The sequence below is a fragment of the Mus musculus genome, chromosome 11, assembly GCF_000001635.26.
Source record: "Mus musculus strain C57BL/6J chromosome 11, GRCm38.p6 C57BL/6J".
Taxonomy (NCBI): Eukaryota; Metazoa; Chordata; class Mammalia; order Rodentia; family Muridae; genus Mus; species Mus musculus.
The window spans coordinates 87,510,788-87,535,305 of NC_000077.6; the positions used below are offsets into that span (position 1 = coordinate 87,510,788).

Consider the following 24,518-nt stretch of genomic DNA (forward strand, 5'->3'; position numbering starts at 1 on the left):
CTTTTTTCTTGATGTCTCTACATGTTATCTGTATTTTAAATGCTTTATCAACATATTATATATAATAATTGGTTCATGATGTTTTTACACATGTATAAAATATATTTGTATCCTATTCACCCCTATTGCTCTCTGTTTTATTTTTAATTTTATTTTATGTGTGTGGGTGTATTGTGAGCATGCATGTTTGTGCACTGCTTGTGTGCCTGGAACCTGCAGAGTCCAGAAGAAGGCATTGGATCCCCTGGACTAAGGTTACATGTGATAGTGAGCTGCCATGTGGGTGTTGGGAATTGAACCTGGGTCCTCTGGAAGAACAGACCGTGCTCTCACTTATACTCTTCCTAACTAGTCCCCTTTCTACTTTTCATGTCTATCTGTCTCTCTCCTTCCCCCCTCCCCTCCCCTCCCACTCCCCATCTCTTCATGACCCAATGAGTTCCATTAGGTTTGCTTACAGGAACATGAGTAACAATGAGTAACAATGAGTTCCATTAGGTTTGCTTACAGGAACATGAGTAAGAGGCCAGTGCAGAAGCATAGGCAACTCACCAGTGTATACATCACTGAAGGAAATCTTGTTCCAATTTTCCATTTTATCTTAATGTTATTCCTACCTATTACTTTTTCCTTATAGACAGTATACCCTGGAATGGCTTGGATGGCTCACTTGTTAAAGAAACCATAGCCTTGGGAAATTATTTAGAAGCTGATGTCAGGCTTCCGGAACCTTACTATGATATTGTTAAGTCAGGAATCCATGCCAAGCAGAAGAACCGAACAATGAACCTTCAAGATATTCGTTATATTCTGAAGAATGACTTAAAGGCAAGCCCTAAAATTGTGAGAAGTTTGTTTCTGCTGTCTACCTCCTAGAGTTATAGACCAGGAAGCTAGAAACCCAAGTTTTTAAAACTTTTGAAATGGAGAACAGTGGTGCCTGTCTGTGGATGTGTGTCATGGAAGCCCAGGGGGTAGGGATGGGGGGTGGTGAAGTAGGATCTGGAGTTTAAGATCAGTCTGGACTGCATAGAGAGTTCAAAGCCAGTGTAGGGGTGCATACTATGACTGAGTCTCATAATTTTGAAAAGCCTCATTTATTACACTCTGTGTTGCTGAGAAAAGCCTGTTTAACTTAGTAAAGGCAGCAGAGAATTTAGGAGGTGCTGGGAAGGTTGTAGGGTATAGTCAAGAATGGCTGAATAAAGATAAACTAGCTAATTAGAACCAATAGCCAGTCTGCCTGACAGGAAGAAGGAGGTGTCTGATATACGTAGGTAATTTCTAAAAACACAAATAGCATTTGGATGACTTTGAATGTGTCCTTGGCAATGTTTTGTTACAGGAATTTATTGGAGCTCAGAAAACTCAGCCAACCGAGAGCCCCAGAGGGCAGAGCTATGAACCCCATCCTGATGTTAATATCTGCCTAGGTCTAACTTCAGAATATCAAAAGGACCCTCCAGACTTGGACATCAAGGAACTAAAGGAAATGGGTATGACGTGAACTCACAGATTAAGCTCTTCTTAGATAACTGTGGGATGATTTTGGTGTTTTGTTTTACATTTTAAAATGTCGTGTATGTGTGCTAGCACACTGTACCATGGTGCATGTATGGAGGTCAGAAGACAACGTGTGGGAGTCAGTTTTCTCCTTTGCCCATGTGGGACCTGGGACTCGGACTTGGATTGTCAGACTGGATCTCAAGCTCCTCCCCCACTGAGCCATCTCATTGGCTTTTCAAAGAAGGATTTTGTTTTATGGGTGGTTTTTGCTGCATGTATGTCTGTGCACCAGGGTTTATGCCTGATGTCCATAGAATCCAGAAGCCTTTTCCAGAGGTCATATCATCTGGAATTGGAATTATATATGGCTGTGAGCTACCATGTGGATGCTGGGTATTAAACTCAAAACCTCTGGTGAAGCAGACAGTACTCTTTAACTTCTGAGCCATCTCTCCAGTCCCATAAAAATAATGTAAAAAATTTTAATCTATCTGCTGACCAGCTGAGCACAGCAGTGTGTGCTTATAATCTTACTCTTTGAGAAGCTGAGACAGGAGTATCACTTGAGTCCTGAGGTTTGAGGCCAGTCTTAACAACACCGAGCCTTACTTCTTAAAGAAGCCCTCAAGCATGGCGCTTACTTGACATCACCCTGTTACAGCTGAAGAGGCTAAGGCTTAGGGAGGTTGTAACACTCAGGATTCCTGAGCTTATTTCAGAATTAGAACTTGGGCCTTAGTCTTAGCTAATTACTATTTACTTGGACTCTTCTCTGACTGGGCTGGAAGCTTCCAGAATGTCCTTTTCAAAGTTTTTATTGTTTGTGTCCTTCATCTTATTTCCTGAAAGTAGTACTCATATCAACCAGAAGCCATGTCTATGCAGTCATTTATCCCTCCGGAGATGCGGTAGCTTCTTGGGCTACATCTCCACTATTTTTTTTTCAGATGCTCACCAAAAGTGTCACCGTGACTGTTTTAGTCACAGTATTTAATGCACAAAGGAAGCCATGAGTATAGTCCTCGTGTTCTGCCATCTGAGTGTTCTGATAGTTAAACACATTTTAAATAGTATAAATGAAGCTTAGAACACTCTTGTTAGGATTAGACCACCACCGCCCCAAATGTCTATCTCATTCAGTGTTCATATGGGAACTTTCTCTTAGATTAGAAATGCTGTTCATCCTCATGGCCTTTAACCCCAGCACATGGAAGGCCAGAGGAGAGGCAAGCATATCTGTGAGTTCCAGGACTGCCAGGGTCAGGTAGAAAGCTCCTTCCTCAAACAACAACAGCAACATACACCTTTATCCTCTGCTCAATGTATCTACTGCTCCTCATAGGATCTCACTTCTCTAGGAAGGGAGTTAGGAAAAGAAAAGATGGTTTTTGCATATTTTTGTGCCTTTAAAAAATTGTTTTGTAGTGAGATGGGCTTTCACTATACGGTTCAGAGCAGCCTCAAAGCTGCTTAGTAGTCCAAGCTAGCATCTGAGTCTGAAACTCTTCTGTCTTAGACTCCCAGATGTTGCGATAAAAAGTGTGTAGGCCACATGACCCAGCTCATATTGTACACCTGGAACAATTGCCAGGGCGGCTTCCCTTCCATGGTCAGTTTAATGAGTTGGTATTATTATTCTTTCCAACAGGTAGTCAGCCCCATTCACCTACAGATCACTCCTTTCTCACTGTAAAACCAACACTAGCTCCTCAGACCCTAGATTCAAGTCTGTCAGCCCAGAAACCTGACAATGCAAATGTTCCTTCTCCTCCTGCTGCATGTCTGGCAGAAGAGGTCAGGAGCCCCACTGCAAGTCAGGACAGCCTCTGCAGCTTTGAAATCAATGAGATCTACTCAGGCTGCTTGACACTGGGAACTGACAAGGAGGAAGAGTGTCTGGGGACTGCTGCTTCACCTGAGGGGGATAGACCAAACCAGGGAGATGAGCTGCCATCCCTGGAAGAAGAGCTCGATAAGATGGAGAGAGAATTGCACTGTTTTTGTGAAGAGGACAAAAGCATTTCAGAAGTTGACACAGACCTTCTTTTTGAGGATGATGACTGGCAAAGTGATTCTCTTGGTTCACTCAACCTGCCCGAACCAACCAGAGAAGCCAAGGGCAAAACGAGCAGCTGGTCCAAGACTGATGAGTATGTCAGTAAGTGTGTGCTGAATCTGAAGATTTCACAGGTGATGATGCAGCAGAGCGCTGAGTGGCTGAGGAAGCTTGAGCAGGAGGTAGAGGAGCTCGAGTGGGCACAGAAGGAGCTGGACAGTCAGTGCAGCAGTTTGCGGGATGCTTCATTAAAGTTTGCAAATGCCAAGTTCCAGCCGGCTGTAGGCCCTCCATCTTTGGCCTATCTTCCTCCTGTTATGCAATTACCAGGGCTCAAGCAGCCTGAAAATGGTGGCACCTGGTTAACCCTAGCAAGGTCTCCAGGAAATGAGAGAGAGTTCCAAGAGGGACATTTTAGCAAAAAACCTGAGAAACTAAGTGCCTGTGGCTGGAAGCCTTTTACACAAGTGTCTGAAGAAAGCAGAGGGGACTGCTCAGAGCTAAACAATCAGGTATGTCACGTGGGCAGAAGGAGGTGCCTTAGTAGGATCCTAGAACCAGCATTTCCTGCAACCTGCATGCAGTGCCTATAAATAAATGCAGACATCTCTTAGCAAGGTCCTCTTGGTTTAGGAGATATGGCTGCTATGATGGAATTCTAAGATAGCTATTCTCTCTAAACCATTCCAAACCAAGGACAAAGACTCTGACCGCCTCTGTAGATCCAAACATATTAGGTTCCGCTGTGTAAAGTTTCTGTTTTAAAGATCAGTTAAGTGCTAGGCAATTTGACATAGTTCAAAGTGTATAAGGTATTTTGGACAGGTATTAATCTGTATTTAGTGGCTGGAGATACTGTTCAGTATTTAAGAGCACTTGATACTTTTGTAAAGGACCTGGGTTCATTTCTTAGCACCCATATGAGCCAGCTTATAACCACCCCTAACTTCAGTTCCAGGGGATCCAGTGCCCTCCTCTGTACATACATACACAGGCCCCCACACTTGAAAAATTCTCTACTTTATATTCTTCACTGAGGTATTTAAGAGATACTTAGGTGGAACTGGGAAGATGGCTCAGCAGGTAAACTGCGGGCCAGACAGGTATGAAAATTTGAGTTTGGTCTCCAGCACTCATTAAAAAAAAAAAAAAAAGAAAAAATGAGTTCTATAAGTCTGTGGCAGTAGTCCTAATGCTGGGGGAGGGAGACTGGAATATCCCTGGAGCTTGCTGGCCAACTACTGCAGCTGAATAAATGAGTTTCAGGTTGAGACAAGTGGCACACCTTGTCTCAAAAATAAGGTGGGCAGGCCTAGAGAGATGGCTTTGTGACTAAGACTGTGCTTCCTGAGGACCAGGGCTCAGTTCCCAGCACCCACAGAGCTGCTCACAACTCAGTAACTCAAGACCCAAGGGCTCAGACACAGCATCCTGAACTGTATGGGCATCAGGCACACAACTGGTACACAAACATACATGTAATGAGAACAGCTGGACACAGCTTTTTGTTTGTTTGTTTTTTTTTTTTGTTTTTTTTTTTTTTTGAGACAGGGTTTCTCTGTATACCGTGGCTGTCCTGGAACTTACTTTGTAGACCAGGCTGGCCTCAAACTCAGAAATCCACCTGCCTCTGCCTCCTGAGTGCTGGGATTAAAGTAGCGTGCGCCACACACCCGGCGCTTTTATTATTTTTTAGTTCTGCTATTTTCAAAGTATTGTAACTTCTAATATATTTTATTTTCACAGCATCCCACTGGTAGATATGACTTTCTCTTTATGGATGATGAAATTGAACTAGAGGACTTCTGTATTATTTTCTTCGAGACTTAGACTATAATCCAAGGTCCAGAGGTCTTGCCATGAAAATCTCTGCCTTTATGTTGGAATAGGAAGGAAACGTTTAGCAAAGTGTTTAGGTTTCTTATTTCTTCTTATGTTTTTTAAGGGACGGATTCATTATGTATGCTAGGTTGGCTCTGAGCTCACTGTGTTGTTCTGTAGCCCAGGCTGGCCTCAGGCACACCGCTGTCTTTCTGCCTCAGCCTCTCTAGTGCTGGAATTAGGGATGTGCACCACAACATGCAAGCTGCTGGTTTCTGTTCTGTCTGTCTGTCTGGGCTGAGTACTTAGACTCCACATTTTTGAGTAAAAACCTTCAGGTAACAGGTAGTTTATTAGGTATGAAGAATGCAAAGGAAATTAATGATAGTTGGTCTTGTTATTTCTACACACTTAGCAATAACTATTTTGAAAATTGAGCATGAGAGTGAAAACAGAATAACCCTCAGCTAAAGCACTGAAACATGCTTGTTTTAAAGCTGCCGACTCTTCGTGGTCCTGGGAAGCAGAGCACAGGTGAGCAGTTACCATCCACTCAAGAAGCAAGGGAGAGTTTGGAAAAAAATACAAACCAAAATAGTAGGAGGTGAGTTCACAATTATTGTTCTTTGTGTCATATGCCTTAATAGTCTCATGTGGTTAGAACACTTACTGATCATCTGATTAATGACATCGATTCTGAATAATGAATAAAAACAACACAGAAACCGATTCTAATGGAAACCTGCAGGAGACATCACAAGCCAAATGGATGACAGCTTAGATAGAATTTATCAATATTAGTGATAAAGCATTTTACCTTTCCAGAATGCTCTAGATAATTTAAAATTTTATTACCATTATATTATTTTAAATTTATGTGTTAATTAATTAATGTATGTGTGCTCTGTCTGCAAGCTCACCTGCATTCCAGAAGAGGACATCAAGCCGGGCAGTGGTGGCGCACGCCTTTAATCCCAGCACTTGGGAGACAGAGGCAGGCAGATTTCTAAATTCAAGGCCAGCCTGGTCTACAGAGTGAGTTCCAGGACAGCCAAGGCTACACAGAGAAACCCTGTCTTGAAAAAAACAAAAAACAAAAAAACCAAAAACACCAAAAAACAGAAGAGGACGACATCAGATCCCTTTATATATAGTCATGAGTCACCATGTAGTTGCTGGGAATTGAACTCAGGACCTCCTGAAGAACAGCCTGTGTTCTTAACTGCTGAGCCATCTCACCAGCCTTGTTATTATTTTAGAGATTGGTTTTACTATGTAGCCCTGGCTGGCCTGAGGCTCACTTTGTAGACCAGACTAGCATCAGACTCCTGCCTCTGTCTCCCAAGTGCTAGGATTAAAGGTGTGTGCCACAATGCTGGACTACATTTATTATATTTTTTTAAATATTCATTTTTATGAGTATGGATGTTTTGCCTGCATGGATGTGTGTCTGTATACCATATATGTGCATACCCATGGGATCCCTAGAACTCTAGTTAAAGATGGTCTTTTAGCCACTATGTTGTTTCTGAGAACTGAACCTAGGTGCTCTGCAAGTATTCTTAACCACTGAGCTATCTCTTGCTCTTTTGCATTTCAGTGTGTGTGCCACCACACTCCCTCCCAAAGAAATAAAAATGTGGCATATGCATATGATCCTAGCATTTTGGAGGGAGATACAGTTTAAGGTCAGCATCGTCTATATAGTGAGTTCCAGGCCAGGCATGCTACAGAGATGCTCTGTCTCAAAACAAACAAACAAACAAAAACAAAAAACAAAAAAGAGGGCTGGAGAGATGGCTCAATGGCTGCTCTCACGCAGTTCAGTTCCCAGCAGCAACCATATGGCAGCTCAGAACCATATGTAACCAGTTCCAAAGGATCCAATGCCCTCTTCTACCTTCCACAGGCCCTGGGCACAGATAAATGTGCTGGCGAATCATGCAGAAGGAAGTTATAATGACTCATGCCTATAATCTCAGCACTAGGAGGTAGAGGCTGACCGGGGCTACATAGATTTCTTTAAAAAACTGCATAAATACATAAATTTCACTTCACAGGCTATGCTATTTTTTTTAAAACTTCTGTAAATCTATTCTGAAATTTTGAAATTTTTCTCATTGTTGAGCTTTATGTTGTTTTTTTTTCTTTTTTTTTTTTTTTAATTCTGTTGAAAGCAAGGTCATTGTGACTTTAAAAAGTTCAGTCTAGGCATGATGGTACCTGCCTTTGATCCCAGCACTTGGGAGACAGAGGCAGGTGAAATTCTGAGTTTGAAGACAGCCTGGACTACAGAGTGAGTTCCAAGATAGCCAGGGCTACACAGAAAAACCCTGTCTCAAAAAACAACAGAAAAAAATTTTTAAAAAAAGATCCAGTTTTTTTTTCTATATTTTTGGTTAAGTATTCAGGATAGTTTCCCAGGAGCAGAATTCTTTACAGGCTTTGAACATTTTACAGATCTTTCATAGTTGTTGCCAAAAAGCTCTTGGAAGCATCTGGTCAGATCTGATCTCTCATTTCTGGTCCAGCTGGGTGGTAGTGCATTCTGAGCAACAAGGATTTCATAGCTGGGCCACGGATCACAAACTTTTGAAGAGTTGTTGTTGTTATTATTATTATTTATTGTTTCTAGTATTGTTGCTAGTATTTGAAACAGGGGTTCACTTTATAGTCCTGCCTGGCCTGGAACTCACCAAGATCTGCCAACTCTGCCTGCAGAAGACTGAGATTAAAGGCATGTACCCCATGCCCATCCCTGAAGGACTACTTTAATACATGACAAAATGGGTAAAATCATGGGGTATTTAGAGGAAGAGAGACTGCTCTGATTTGCAGGTGAAGAAGCTTGGTTCAGAGAGACTGACATTCACTAACACAAGACAGATGTCCTACTAAGCAAGCAGGATCCTGAAACCAGAAAAACTTTGTTCTTCAGGGTACTTGTTGTGCCTTAAGATCCTTGCATCCGGTGTCAGTTTGGTGCCAGAGAATTTTGATAGAAAGGCCCAAGCAGAACCTTTAATGTGTGTGATTTGTCTTATTGGGGGCAGGGTAGACTTGGCAACAGCCAAGAACAGACACTGTCAGTTTCTTCTACTTCTGAAGATCTCCCAGGAACACTGTTAGAAGTTGGATATTAACAACAACATTATAGAGAGATTTTTACTCACCCTTTTTATTTCTCAGCCAGGAAAGGTGTAGGGAATCAGGGATCCAAGTGAAGAGTTACTCAGCTAACTCGTGCACCCTTATCTGACTCAGGACACTCATGAAGACCTGAGTCATCCAGTCCTCAAAGGGCTGGCAGGTGGAGGGCCTTAGTCTGGTGATGTGGTGCTCTCTGGTGGTAAGTCTGAGTCAGTGCGTCAACTAGGAGTAGGGAAGGAGGGCTATGGGTTTTGAATTCTGTTAGGAACATGAACAAATAGATGTTATTTGTATCTATGTCACTTCTACCCTGAATGATACAACTTTGGATCAGTATGGCGTCTGTGTCTTCTGAAATCTATGCTACTAAGTCAAGAAATAATGAGGATAATGGAGAGGCACACTTGAAATGGAGATGTAAGTATGAAGTCATGGGTTTATTATTTAAGGTAATATTTATTTATTGTTTTTTTTTTTTTGAGACAGGATCTCACTATGTTGCTCAGCTGGCCTTAGCCTCATGATCCCTGAGTATTATGGGTATAGGCATGCAGGCTCAGCTGATGAGTGAAAACTCTAATTCTTGATTATCATCAGTTTTGTTTGTTTTATGGTTCTGGGTGTGAACCTAGGGCGTGCCTTTTAAATCTAGCACAGGCTTCACTGACTAGGATCATAACACTGTTTCATACACACGAACCCTTTTCTTCTACAAGACTGTTGGATAATGAAAGCACAGCTCTTCTGATTAGACTGTAGAAGAAAAGTGCTTTCCTATTTTTAAAATTGTAGGAAAAGTTTCTATCATCTGTATAGATATATATTGTATAGCATGTAGTAAAACAGTGCACAGTGTATTTAACCCATAAACGTTATTAAAATGGAGAATATGCAGTGTTTCTCTCACATACTCTGTAATACTCTTCTGTAACAGCTTCCTAGGTGTGTAGTCGCTCCCAAAGATTTGGGCTCAGTGTGGTCTAGAAAGGTCAGGCAAATGGTGAGTTCTATAACCTGGGAATTTCAGTTAGGATTTTCCTCATTGAGTCAGCAGAGGATCCACCTGTAAGTTCTCTACTGCTTGCAACTGGAATTCAGCAGCATGGGATATTAATTGGGGGAATTTCCTGTAGTCGGTCGTAGCTCTTTGTCATCCCCTCCCCTTAAAGGCAAGCGGGCAAGATAAGGACAATGAAAGTGTACTCCAGCAGTTATTGTTAGGAGATGGCTGCAATAGTATTCTATCTTTTAAGGTTAAAATTTCTTGTCTCTAGTGTTTGCAGTGATGTTTTAAATGCTACTTTCTCTTGTGCCCAGTGGCAGTAAAAGAAATGGCAGAGAAAGCAGTTTCCGGACAGCTCTTATTACCTCCTTGGAATCCTCAGAGTAGTGCGCCTTTTGAGAGTAAGGTTGAAAATGAGAGCACTCCTTTGCCACGGCCCCCAATTAGAGGTCCTGAGAGCACAGAATGGCAGCACATTTTAGAATACCAGAGGGAAAATGATGAGCCCAAAGGAAATACGAAGTTTGGCAAAATGGACAACAGTGACTGTGACAAGAACAAGCACAGCAGATGGACAGGCCTCCAGCGCTTCACTGGTAAGTTCATTGGAGGAGCTGGTTGGGTGATCTAATTTGCCAGCTCTCAAAATGTGTGCACTTCTAGCGTAGTCCCTTTGCTTGGTCCTGTCTCCTTTGCTGAGAACCCTGTGTTCAAAGGTGAAGAAATTAATTTCCCTATAACTGAAACAAGATCCCTTTGTCCAAAGGAAGTAAAATAATCTCCAAGTGCTGACCCTGGCCCCAGGTCGAGCCTAGTAAGGAATCAAACCTTTCTTACCTGAGGGCAAACGTGGGCCATTATTCCCTAGTGAATGTTTCTTTGTTTTTTAGACAGCCCCTTTCAGTGTAGGCCAGGCTAACCTTCGTGTTGGTAATGCAGGTTATGCTATCATATCCAGCCTGCTTTTTTTCTTTGCATTGCATTTTGAACTTGAAATAAACCTATTGAGTCCATGTGGCATTTACTGTCATTATAATTGGTTCACAGTCAAATCATCAGATAATTTTTCAGATACTGAAGTCAAAGAAAGAGACATCTAAAGTTGACACTTAGATTTTCAGAAAATCAATTGGCATCTTCTCTCTACCTTGTGAGAGAGGCAGACAGAGACACAGAGAATATGAATCAGTGTGTGTAAACCCTACTTTTGGAAGCATGAAGCTTGAGTTCAGATTCCCAGCATTGAAGTAAAATTTAATCGTGACTGCCAACATCTGTAACCCTAGCCCTGGAAACCCCAGGTAGATCCCTAGAGCACACTGGACACACAACTCATGCAAATCTGTGAATTCAAGGTCTACTGAGAGACTGTCTCAAAAGATAATGTGGGGAGGGATAGAGGAAAATGCACAGCATCTGTCTCTGACCTTCACATGCACACATGTGTACCTTCATATACATGTGCAGTCACACACACACACGCACACACACACACACACACACACATAGAAAAGAAAAACCATACAGAGTAGCATATACACTTATATTCTTAACACTTGGGAGATGGAGGCAGGAGGCTCAGAAGTTCAGGTTATCCTCAGCTGCATGGCAGGTTCCAGGTTATCCTGGGTTACATGAAATCCTGACCCAGAAAACCAAACCAACCAAAGAACAGTAATGATACAGTAAAATCAATTGCTTGGTTTTTTTTGTTTGTTTGTTTTATTTTGTTTTGTTTTGTTTTGGTATTTAGAATCTATTCAAGAATCTTGGTTTACTGGGAAGTGGTGGTACATGCCTTTTTCACAGCACTTGAGAGGTAGAGGCAGGCAGATTTCTGAGTTAGAGGCCAGCCTGGTCTACAGACAGCCTGGGCTATACAGAGAAACCCTGTCTCAAACAAACAAGCAAGCAAACAAGCAAAAGAAAAAAACACAAAGAAGCCCCACAAAGCAACAACAAAAAGAATTTCTGTTGAATGGGTGGTCAAAATGGTTGGATGATCCAGGGCTATGTTTTGGGACCAGGCTAAATTCACAGTGTCTATATCTATATAACTTAGAGAATTTAGCTACTCTTTATATCTCTAGTCTAATATTCCTTCTGCCTTTTCCTGCTCCATGAGTGCCACTGAATGATCATATGATGTCTGATTGTGTCATGATCACTAGGTATTAGATACCCATTCTTCAGAAACCACGAGCAGCCAGAGCAGAATGAAGCCTCTCAAGCAAGCTGTGACACGTCTGTGGGCACTGAGAAGTTCTACAGCGTAAGTGGTACAGCCTGGCAGAACCAAGGTGCACACAGGGATCTGATGAATTCACCTGAGTTGTTGTATATTATAACACCAAAATGTTAGCTATACAAATTAGATATATTAATTATACAGGGCTATAGTGGCTTAAATAATATAGATAGCATTCAAGCCTAGCCTAGACCCTGTCTCACCCCACCCCATGTCCTCAAACCAAAAACCTAAAGAGGTGGGGGATAGAGAGAACTGTTGAGAATGATACACTATAGTAATATACTAGGTCTGTTTTTAATGTCATCGTGCTTGTGGTGATGCATGTGTGTGAGCCATGGCTCAGGTGCAGAGGCCAGGGGATAACATTTTGGAGTCTGTTTTTTACTTTCACTTTTGTGTGGGCTCTAGAGATCAAACTCACTTTAGCAGGCTTATGTGGCACATACCTTTACTGCTGAGCTGAGCCATTTCGGTGGCCCAATAATGAAGTCTTTTGAAGAACATGGTACAGAGTCACATTTACTTAGAAACACGAACAACAAAAGCATTTACTCTTTGTACCATCTGAGGCCTGGAAAGATGGGCTCTACATTGAACACATTGACTTCCCTGGAGCAGCTCTAGTCAGGGAACGGGGGTGGTCAAGATTTTCTGAGGAATTTTGTTGTGAAAAGAGAGGCAAAAGGTAACAGCTCTTAAGTGTGTAGGGAATTTCTGAAGGGTATAGCAAAAGTAATGTCCAAGGAAATTAGTTGCAGTGTCTTACCGAATTTCTGTCTGAATTGGAAAAAAATGAGTGTTCTGGCCAGATAGTGATCAGGACCCAAATATAGCACGTGCATAAAGAATTGATTACTTCTTATATATTTTACTCTTGAGATTTCACTGTCGTTTTAAAAACCGGACTCCCTCACTTGTCTTTAATCTGTGGTGTCTTAAGAACTCTCAAGTTCTGCACAGCTACAATATCCTCATGTCTAAGACAGTGCGAGCACATGGAGTGTACCATGCTCCTGAGGGGCCCAGTGTTTCAGGTTGCTCTCAGCTTTAACTGCCCAGGGCTACTCTTCTCAGACTTCAGAGCGGAAAGGTTATTAATCCCTTCCCTTTAGCAAAGGAAATGTTGAAATTGTACTAACTTCCCTATTCTGTCTCTTCACCAGGAAGGTACGTGTTCAGAAAGACAAGGAGAGCCAGCTTAGGGCAACATTAGGCTCCTGGTAGTTTTGGATAAGCCCATTATTAACGTTGCATCCAGCTGTAAAAGGATTTGTTTGCAGTGAATAGCAATTTAAGCATTATTTCCCTCATTGTTAGTTAGGTCAGTCTGTACAATTCATCAGAGTCTTCTGAGGTCGTAAGAGATCAATTTAAACTTCAGACCACGAGTATATCTTTCAGTTATTATGAATGTTTTACCTTTGTCTTAGTCATTATGAAGAGACATGATAACCACAGCAAGTCTTATAAAAGAAAGCATATAATTGGGGGCTGGCTTACCATTTCAGAGGCTTAGTCCATTATCATCATGGCAGAGAGCATGGTGGCATATGAGGTGCTGAAGCAGGTTATCTGAGAGCTACATCCTGATCCACAGGCTCAGCAGCAGACAGAGATACTGGGCTTGGCTGTGGACTATTGAAACCTCAAAGTCCACCCTCAGGGACACACTTCTGTTTTCACCAAGACCACAACTCCTAATCCTTTCAAATAGTTCCCAAGGGGACTAACAAGAGGTCAAATATATGAACCTATGTGGCCCATTCTTATTTAAACCACCTCAGCCTGCATGTGTGAATGTACAAGACATTTTGTGCCTGGTGACTGAGGAGGCCAGAAGAGGGTGTTGGAGCCCTTGGTGCTAGTTACGGCCAGTTGTGAGCACCATGTGCTCACATGTAGGTGCTGAGAATTAAACCCAGGACCTCTGGAAGAGAAGTAAGTAACTGCTGAACCACCTCTCCAGCTGCCAAGCCATGAGGATTTTTATTCATCATCTGTGAAACAAAAACAAGTACTCTTAGCTCTTTGTGTAACGTTCACATCTACATTGTGATGGTTCGTGCTGACTGCTAACTGGAAAGAGTCTAGGATCACCTAGGATACGGATCTCCAGGCTTACTTGTTGAGGAGTTGTTTAGACAGGGTTAGCCCCTGTGCATGTCCTGTGGGGGATTATCTCTAGGTTAGTTGAGGTGGGAAGACCCATCCTAAAGGACTGTCTTTCCCTAGGCTGGGGTCCTAGACTACAGGAAAAGAGAAAACTAGCTGAGCACAAACAAATAGCCTTTGTTCTCTGCCTCTTGTCTACAGAAGGAACATGACTGGCTGCCAGAGCCTCCCTGTCACAGTGTTGTTCAGGGCATTTTATCACAGGAACAGGAAGAGTAACTAAGACACACTGAAGTACACATGCAGATTTCTTTATTGCCTTCACATACACAAGGATAAATGTGTCACAGTATGCCAGAGGACAACTTCCAGGCACTTTCCACAGTGGGTCCCAGGGGATCAAACAAGTCATTAGGCCTGCATTATTCAGTGAGCCCCTTTGTTCATTTAAAATATTTTTTAGTAAAAAAAAAAAAACAAGGCTTACAAGTAGAGGTTTTCAATATACCAGTATTTTTATGAATGGTTTTTTTAAATTTGAAAAATAGGGTATTTGGGCTGGGGATGTAGCTCAGTTGGCAGAAGGCTTGCCTGACATGCAAACAGCCCTTTGGTTTCCAGCACCACACAAACCAGGCGTAGTGGTGCAGGCCTGTAGTCCTAGCACTGTGAGGTAGAGGTGAGAGGATCTGAAGTGCACCATCATCCTGAGGTAATAGTAAGTTCACAATTAGCCTGAGGTACATAATATGTTGTCTCAGAAGAGGAAAGAAAGAAAATAAGATTTTTGACAATGAAAAGTCATGTAGTTTCTCTGAATTTCTCTCAGGAACTTCATATCTTTTTGTACTTTTTTTTCAAAATGCTTTTAATCATGCTTCCTGGTTCCTATATCCTTTCTGAGGAAAGGACTCCCTTCCTTTGACATGTAGATGTGTAAGGGGTGAAGTTCAGTCAGCCAGCGTTAGTGGCAGGAGAGGGTTAGAAGCAAAGGTTCAAGGACAAACATGAGAAACAAAGTCTGTGAGGACTTGCCTGAGTCTATTTGTATGTGATGTTTTATCATGAGATGAAAGACACTGGACTCATAGTTACTTATCTGTTTACCTCTCTAAAACTTTTAAGGAATCGTGTGTGTGTGTGTGTGTGTGTGTGTGTGTGTGTGGTGTGTATGTGTGTTTGCACGTGCATACGAGCATGTGGAAACCAGAGACTAATCTTCTCTTCAACGAAAGAGTCTCTTACGGAGATCTGAGGAAAGCCATCTAACCTGTTTGTACTTCTCTAACACTGGTTTTATATACTTTATATCCTAGAGGTGTTTTTGTTTTTGTTTTCTATTTTTTGCTTTTCTTGAGACAGGGTCTCTCATAGCTCAGGGCAGACTCAAGTTTGCTGTGTAGATAAGGCTGACCTTGATCTTCTGATGTTTCTGTCTGTACCTCCTAAGTACTGGGACTACAGGCATGTACCACTGTGGCTGGACTTACATAGTGATGGGGCTCTGACTGTAGCTAAATGAATTCTAGGCAACCTCTCTACCAACTAAATCCCATCCTTAGTCCCCATCCCATTTTTCATGTATATTCTGCTGATCAAGCTGAGGTCCTCTTACAGGTGCAGCAAGCATTACCTGAGTTATCTCCTCTACCTAGGGAGGAGTTTCCTGTTCTTATTATCATAAAAAGTAGGAGAAGAAAAGGGAGGATTCTAGCATTTGACTGACTAAAAGAATCCCAAGGTACATGAAAAGTATAATTTGCATTTGTCTCTGTTTTCTGGAAACTCAGAACAATGCTCTATTATTAACTTCTTTTGAGTATTCTTAACCACATGCAGACTGAAACATTAAGAAGTCTTTAATAAAAAAGAGAAAATATTGACATAGGTTTGATAATATGTCCGTAGTCTCAGCATTTGGGAAGCTGAGGATGCAGAATAATAAATTCTAGGCTAGCCTGGACTACATAGAGAGATTGTGTCTCAGAAAAATCCAAACAACTTTATATAGATAGATGTACACATACATACAAAAAAAGTGCTAAATTTAGCTGGGCAGTGGTGGTGCACAACTTTAATCCCCGCACTCAAGAGGTAGAGGGAGGCAGATCTTTGAGTTCAAGGCCAGCTTGGTCTACAAAGCAAGTTCCAGGACAGCCAGTGCTACACAGAGAAACCCTAAATTGAAATACAAAATGAGGCTGGACCTAGCCCCTGCAAATAATGTAGCAGATGGGCAGCTTGGTGTTCATGCAGGTCCCCCAACAACAACAGCAGGAATCCTGCACCCCAAATGGACCACCTTGTCTGGCCACAGTGGGAGAGACGCACCTAGGCCCACAATGGTGACCTGATGTGCATGTCAGGGCGAGGAGCAGACACATGACATCCAGAGAGGGGCTTCCCTTCTCTAAAGAGAAGAAGAAAGTTGAATAAGGGGAGGACTTGTGTGAGAGAGGGGGTACCGAGGAGAGGAAGGGCTGTTATTGGGTTGTAAAGAAAATAAGTAAATTAATTTAAAAAACAAAAACAAAAAAGTGCAAAGTTTAGCTTATAAATTATTGCAAGCCAGAAACATAGCCAGGTCAAGAAACTGAACATCACGCGTCCCCAAGGACTCCCTTGTCCTCCCTTTCAGTCATTGCCTTTCCCTCAAAGAAGTCATTGCTCTCGTTTCTCACTTTATTGAGGTATTTCTTTTGGGCTATTTTCAGCCTCCTTTGCTTCTAGAGGTAGAGCTCCAATAACCATGGCATCTTTGTTAGGGTGTTGCACAAGGGGTAATACTGGAAGAAGTGAGGTCACAGTGGAGGTGGAGGGAGGGCACATCAAAATAGTGTCTGGCCCCAAGCACGCACACACATGCTCTTCACATCATGAAACCTGATCACACTCACTTCCCCGTCCTTCCAGGTCTACTTCCTCCTTTTGACTCCCTCCTTCCCCAAAAAAGAAGAAGAAGAAGAAAAAAAAAAAGCCCAGTTTCTGTTGCCCATATTCTCACTGAGGCATGCTCAAAATTCTCCCAGTGAAGGCCCTGTTTTTGATGCCCAGCACCTGAACAACGAAACAAAAATATAGAGAAATTCTCTTTTAACTTTTTGAAAATGTGTTTGCCTTTGCCTTCAGAAGCTATTTTTTTGCTTTTCTTTTATAGACCTCAAGTCCCATAGGAGACGACTTTGAAAGATTCCAAGATTCTTTTGCCCAACGTCAAGGCTATGGTAAGCGCCACAGCAGATCTCGTTGGGAATCTGTTCCCTTCGTGTTCTGTTGGATTACAGGTGTTAACAGCTGGAGCAGAGGTCGGGTGAGGGTGGGGCTCCTTAGAAATAACCTTGTTCAGGATTTTCATTTTGCAGATGAGAAAACCAAACAAGGCTCGCTGACCTCACCTCATTAGAGTGAGTCCTTAATGGGGCTGGAACGATGACTCTGCAGTTAAGAGCACTGGCTGCTCATTCTTAACACCCATAAGGCAGTTTACAACTGTCTGCATCTCCGTTCCTGGGGAATATGATGCCCTCTTCTGGCCTCTACAGGCCCTGCATGCACTTGGTGCACAGACAAAACACACTCATACACATAAAAAAAGATTAAAAATAGGATGAAATGAACCCTCCCCTCCTTAACAGTCTCCTGGTAGCCACACACTGTGTCTTACACCCCCTGGGTATTTCTGTGGTACATTTTGTAAGCAGTGCACACTTACCAAATTGGAGGTCCCTTGACAGATGTACAGCAGGAAGAGCGTTATCATTCCTGATCAACCTGAGGGATAGAGGAAAATGCACAGCATCTGTCTCTGACCTTCACATGCACACATGTGTACCTTCATATACGTGTGCAGTCACATGCGCGCGTGCGCACATACACACACACACACAAATAGAGAAGAAAAACCATACAGAGTAGCATACACACTTATATTCATACACCACAGAGCTGATGATCATCATCATTATTATTATTGCTGTTGTTATTATTATTATTGAAAGGTTTATTTATTTAATGTATATGAGTACACTGTAGCTGTCTTCAGACACACCAGAAGAGCCACCATGTGGTCGCTGGGAACTGAACTCAGGACCTCTGGAAAAGCAGTCAGTGCTCTTAACCACTGAGCCATCTCTCCAGCTCCCAAAGCTGATTTTGATAGCACAAAAATGACAACTTAATTTCTTGTGTTTCTTTACCCTAGAAGCCAGAATGTCACCATCATTTTCCTTTGCTTAGTGCCATTTTCTTCCTTTTAAGATTTATACTTCTAAAATTGGTGTAAAAATAAGATTTTGTTGTGACATTTTCATACCACACACATACCCTGCTTTTGTGTAGTCAGTCCCTTGTCACTCTCTCTTGTTCTCCCTGTGCATTCTCAGTTGTCCCCTTTTTCTATATAGTCCCCTTCTATTTTCATAACACATACAGTTTTTAAAAAATTTAGATTCTGTATATTAGATATACTGTAAGTATGTCTTTGTGAGTCTAACGTATTTTGCTTATATTATGATCTCCAATTCTATTTCCTACAAAAAACAATTCCATTCTTTACATCTAAAATAAATCTTCATTATATATACACAACATATTTTCTTTATCTGTTCATCTGTTAATAGCTATCTAGGCTGATTCCATGTTTTGGCAATTATCAGCTTGCTTAGTAGCTTAAAAAGCCAATAAATAACAGCCAGTTTTGCAGATTTAACTTAATACCCCCCAGGGAATCTGTGGTTCATTTGTCCTTTCTTTCTCTTTGAAAACAGATTTGGGGTTTTATTAAAGTTATTTCAATACAGGCTTAAGCATGAGAGACTCAAAAGATAAGACATTCTTAAGAATCATGGGTGTAGGGCTGGAGAGATGTCTCAGTGGTTAAGAGCACTGACTGTTCTTCCAGAGGTCCTGAGTTCAATTCCCATCAGCCACATGGTGGTTCACGGTGGGGACAGATGCCCTCTTCTGGTATGTCTGAAGACTGCTACAGTGTACTCGTATACATTAAATAAATAAACAATTCTTAAAAAGAAATGAATTGCTGAGTGTGGTGGCACACGCCTTTAATCCCAGCACTTGGGAGGCGGCAGAAGCAGGCGAATTTCTGAGTTCGAGGCCAGCCTGGTCTGCAGAGTGAGTTTCAGGACAGCCAGGGCTACACAGAGAAACCCTGTCTCAGAAAAAAACAAAAAAACAAACAAAAATAAAGAAATGAATCATGGGTGTAGACTTGTCTAAGAGAGTCGCCTCTTTTTTTGTTAACTTTCAGTTTTTTGTTTGTTTGTATGTATGTATGTATGTATGTATGTATGTATGTATGAGCATGAGGGGTACACATGTGGATATCAGAAGACATCTTGAGAAAGTCAATTCTCTACTTCCACCACATTGGTCCTGGGATCCTAATTAAGGTTATCAGGCATGGCAGCAAGGGTCTTTACCTGCTGAGCCATTTTCCCTACAACCCCTCCTCTCTTTAAATTTTTTTCCCTCTCTTAATGACAAAGTTTCACTATTTGGTTCCCCACATTGACTTTCAACTCATGATCTTTGTGCATCAGCCTTTTGAGTACTGGAATTGCAGGCCTTTGCCACTGTGTCCTGCTAGCAGCCCTTGATTCTTAAGTTATTTATAAGGAACTTTCCATTACATAAGAAGGCAACATTGGACCAGCAGGCAGGGAAGTGAATGTTAGCTGTGCTAGAGATGCTTGTAAACGCCGTATGATTTGCCCTCCTGGCGCATGCATCGTGTATTTTTAGACCAGAGTTAAAAGCTGGAGCTGAGGCTGGATGGAGACGCAGCTCAGGTGATGAAGTGCTTGCCCTGCGAGCACAAGAGCCTGAGTTTGGTTCCCAGAGCCCATGTGAAAAAGCCTGGCATGGTGGCCATGACACATGTACTCTCATCACCAGGGAAATGGATACAGATGGAGCCTGGGGCTTCCTGGCCTGCCAGCCTATCCCCTTTGCAAACTCCAACCCAGCGAGTGACCCTGACTCAAAAAAAAAAAGGTGTTGCTCCTGAGAAACAGCAGTTGAAGTTGACCTCTGGCCTCCACATGCCTGTGCACTGTGTGCACACACATGAACACATATCAGATGTAAGTGATAATACACAAGTAATACCCAAGGAGCAAGACCCTGCCTCAAAATAAAGAGGCACATGGGACAGCATCTGCCTGGCATGGGTAAGTCCCTGGGTTCAGTCCTCGTACTGCAAAAGCCGCAGGCTTTTAGATGAAATGGCGCTCTCAGGACTCGGGATATGTATACTAAAAGACCCCAGAGTCTAGACACACCACCTTTTCCTGCAGTCTTTACTCATGATCACTTCCTCTGGGTCTGGTCCATAAACATGGCCTCTTTGATTTGGAGGAGTCTTTTGTTAGATAAAGGCATGGTAGGGACAGATAGAGCAGAAAATGAGGGCCAGTTCTAAACAAACATCTAAAGTGTATGGAAAACCCAAAGGCTTCTAGTTTGTTCTGTTCTTACAGCCTTTCTCTACTCCTCCTCCCACTTAGGACTCTGATATATAACCAACCCCTTCCTATTGTGGCAGAAGTGCAATGGGATCCCTGTTGGTTCTCAGCCTGTTCTGCCGCTGACTTTCTTCTGCATAGCCTTGGCCTATAGTTCATGGTAAAAACAGTAATAAATTGTGGTTGTTAGTTCATGCTTTCTCAAGGTTTATCTTTTAAAAGGAATGTCACAGGAAGAGGAATCTCAGCCCCCAACATTTCTCTACTAGTTGGGTTTCAGAGCTTCTTGTGTGTCTGCCATAGGCAACGGTGGGCCTTCTGGTGCCCACCAGCCACTTGGTTGTTGGGCATTGGGTAATTATGAGCATCTGGAGTCAGAATTTGCTGCTGTTTCTGTGGAACAGCTTAACGGTGGGAAGGAAATGAGTTCTGATCTGTTTGCCTACATAGTTGAGAAGCATCTTACAGAGAAGAGGGCAAGACTGACTTCAGACACTTGATCCTGGGAAACAGAAGATTAATGAGCTACCTTTTCAGTCTTTGCCCACCCCCTGCTCCCCTCTCTATAAACTGTGGTGATCGCTAAGAGGCACGGTTTTTTGGTTTTTTGGGAATCTTCAGTTAATGATCTTTACCCCAAATCCCTGGAGTTGAGGCTCTTGCTCAAGCACTCTACCACTGAGCTAAAACCCTTTGGATTTAAGATCTTAAGTGAAAAGCGCCCCCTGGAGACTATTTACAAGAATACAGTCAGTGTGCTTTGAAAAGACAAAATAACATTTGTTTCCAGAAATAACTGTTACATGCAAAAAGCTGGTAAATAGCTTGGTTGTATTTTGAGTGTTGGAATATAGTTCTCATTGAGTTCACACATATACCATGGCACACGTGTGGAAACCCGAAGACAACTTTTAGTCGGGTTCTCTCCAGAGACCTAAGTTAGGCTGTTAAACTTGTGAGCACGAGCTTCTGCTTAAAGCCCAACCCAGATGATGATTGTCGTCGTCGTCGTCATCATCATCTATTGATTTATTTTTTGGGACAGGGTCTCACTATGTAGCTCTGGTTGTCCTGGAACTCACAATGTAAACCAGACTGGCCTTGAACTCAGAGAACTGCCTGCCTCTGACTCCCAAGTGCTGGGATTAAAGTAAAAATATATTTCTTTATCGTTTCAGTTGAAGAAAATTTCCAAATAAGAGAAATATTTGAAAAGAATGCTGAGATTTTGACCAAGCCTCAGTTTCAAGCTATTCAATGGTATGTCTGTTATTTTCTTCCTCACTTTAAGGTACAGAAGCAATGTTCGTTGGTAAGTGATTAGATTTATTATTGCTTGCCTTCAAATGTATTACCCACTATACAAATTAGCTTTGAGCAACTTAAAAATATTAGGCTTTGTTCAGCAGAATTTGACAGGTAGTGAAAAGGAGTTAATTATTTGTATTGAGCTCCTGGCTTTTGACATTCTATCCATATGACTTTGGTTATAGGCCTCTGCCTCTCTGCTGTAACACCTTTAAAACAGGAATGATAAAGCCAGGCCTGGTGGCATAGACTTTTAATGCCAGCATTAAAAGTTTAAGGCCAACCTGTCTACATAGCAAGTTTCAGAACAGGCAAGGGATATATAGTGAAACCTGGTCTTAAAATAAATGATTAAATAAAATTGGAATAATGATTCTGAGACTACTTGACATAGGAATTAAAATTATAAGCCAAGTACTGGTGGCACATGCCTTTAACCCCAGCACTAAGGAGGGAGAAGCAATCGAATCTCTTGAGTTAAAGGCCAGCCTGGTCTACAGATTGAGTTCCAGGACAGTTAAGGCTATATAGAGAGAGACACACACACACCAGACATAGGAAAAGATTTAGTGTGGGATCTGCTTGTAGTTCTATATCCATGAGTATTGAAATTGAAGCTTAAGCATTGGTTGAAGTAGAAATGGGTCATTTGTTTTCAGTATCTCTTCTGGAGTTTCTTAGTGCAGGCCTTTCTTGGTTCTCTATACCAGGAAGCTGTGTCTCAGTTGCTGAAGCCTCCTGTCTGTGCCTGTTGCTCCAGTGTCTGCCTCCCAGCAAAGTTCCTGTATTCCACTGGCTTTTTAAGGAGCTTGCTCTCTGTCATATAAACCAACTGGCTTCTTTCAGAGCTGGGGTCACCCTTTGTGATAAAGAAGAATTGAGATCCAGTGATGCCAGAGAGCTGTGACTAGTGAACTTTGGGACCAGAACTATAAACCACATTTTCTGCTTCTGAACTTAGTGCTTTTTCCATTGCTCTTACCCTAGGCTGGTGAACTGGTACCACGTTAATGTACTAGATTGGCGAGGAACTCATTAATGTTCTTACTTTTTCTCTCACAGTGCTGAAGACAAACAAGACGAAACATTAGGGGAGACGCCAAAGGAACTGAAAGAGAAAAACACGTATGGCCACCAAAGAGTAGCTAAGGATATTTGTATAGTTTTATGGAAATATTTCTTTGTAAGAATCTGTATTCCACCAGGCATGGTGGGCACACGCCTTTAATCCCAGCACTTGGGAGGCAGAGGCAGGCGGATTTCTAAGTTCGAGGCCAGCCTGGTCTACAGAGTGAGTTCCAGGACAGCCAGGACTACACAGAGAAACCCTGTCTCGAAAAACCAAAAAAAGCCAGGTGGTAATGGCGCACATCTTTAATCACAGCACTTGGCAGGCAGATTTCTGAGTTTGAGGCCAGCCTCTATTATTATTTTATTATTATTGTTGTTGTTAAGATAGTCAGGTATGCCATGATACCCATATGGAGTGAGAGGACACTGTAGAGTTGGTTCTGTACTTGTACATTCATGTGGACTCCAGGATCACTCTCAGGCTGCCAAGCTTGTGCAGCAAGTGCCTGTGTCCTCTGAGCATCTTTATAGCTCCTATTCTTACGATAGATATATTTAATATAAATATCTTTCTTCTTTCATCAAAAAGCTAATAGCATCTTATAATCAAGGACGTAGAGCAATGGTAATTATGATGCTAATAAGGTTACTACCTAAGATAGATTAATGTACTTTCTATATGAATATCCTTTCATAAATGGGAATAGTTTATTTTTATCAGCCAAAATATGTTACAAGTTATGTATTTTTTTGTTTTGTTTTGTGGTGCCCAGACTATAACTCCAGGGCCTGTTTGTGCTTGGCAAGTGCTCTGCTACCATACCACCTCCCTAGCTCAGTGTCTCTTTTTGTTTGTTGTTTGTTTCTTGGTTTGATAGTGAGAGGGTTATGGACATGTTCATATCCCCTGCCCCCACCCACCCCAGCTGTTTGTTGTTTTGGTTTGGTTTTTTTTTTTTTTTTTAAATCACTGTAGCTAGCCTCAAAGTGGAGGCAATCTGTGGGGCTTGTAGTCTGGCCTGTAGCAGTCCTTCTGCCTCAGCCTCCCAAGTGTTGAAATTAAGGGCATACATAGGTAAGATACTATTACTCCTGGTCCCAGAATCTCAATCTTAATCAATTAATCTTTCTGTGTCTCTGTGTCTCTGTGTCTCTGTTTCTCTTTCTTTCTCTCTCTCTCTCTTTTCCCCAGAATCTTTTTTTAAGATAGGTATCTTTAAATCTCATTTTATTTTTACTCGTGTTTTGCATGCAAGTGTGTATATTGCTTGTATTCAGTGCCCAAGAAGGCCAGATGATGATATTGGATTCCCCTGGAACTGGAGTTGCAGATATGATCAGTCTTGTGAGTGCTGGGAACTGAACCTGCTGAGCCATCTCTCCAGCCCTACTTTTAAAGATATTTCTCTCCCACCACCTTTGTTTGTTTTGTTTTCCCAGACAAGGCTTTTCTAAGTAGCTCTGGCTATTCTGGAACTCAAAGATTCATTTACCTCTACCTCCTTAGTGCTGGAATTAAGGCATATGCCACCACTGCCCAGCTTAAAGGTACTTCTTAGTATTTTCTTTAAGATAGTGTAAAATATATTGACAACAGTTTTATCAGGAATGTACTCTAAAAGTTCTTATTAGAGCAGGACATGGTGGTATATATCTGCACTCCCTAGATTAAGGAGCCTGAAGCCATAAGATCATAAGTTAAAGGCCAGCCTGTGGTGAGTTCAAACTTACCAAAACAAAAGATGTTCTTATCAGGAA

The 24,518-nt window shown here is 42.0% G+C and overlaps 1 protein-coding gene across 10 annotated transcripts in view; it reads left to right on the forward strand.

Moving 5' to 3' along the window:
• The window catches only part of Tex14 (testis expressed gene 14), a 150,811-nt gene that overhangs the window by 105,775 nt on the left and 20,518 nt on the right, over positions 1–24,518 (forward strand). For 7 of the 10 annotated variants that reach the window (XR_001780081.2, XM_011249327.3, XM_017314856.2 and 4 more), the window contains 10 exons: positions 638–843; positions 1,346–1,496; positions 3,155–4,074; positions 5,881–5,987; positions 8,868–8,950; positions 9,851–10,132; positions 11,708–11,808; positions 17,057–17,123; positions 21,560–21,641; positions 22,752–22,814. Coding sequence is in view for 9 of the 10 variants with exons in the window: in XM_011249327.3 (XP_011247629.1) it covers positions 638–843; positions 1,346–1,496; positions 3,155–4,074; positions 5,881–5,987; positions 8,868–8,950; positions 9,851–10,132; positions 11,708–11,808; positions 17,057–17,123; positions 21,560–21,641; positions 22,752–22,814 (2,062 nt within the window). In the remaining variant the exon portion in view is untranslated. Of the gene's footprint in view, positions 1–637; positions 844–1,345; positions 1,497–3,154; positions 4,075–5,880; positions 5,988–8,867; positions 8,951–9,850; positions 10,133–11,707; positions 11,809–17,056; positions 17,124–17,261; positions 18,446–21,559; positions 21,642–22,751; positions 22,815–24,518 lie in introns of those variants that run through there. The other 3 variants (NM_031386.2, NM_001199293.1, XM_017314858.2) reach the window with 2 other exon arrangements.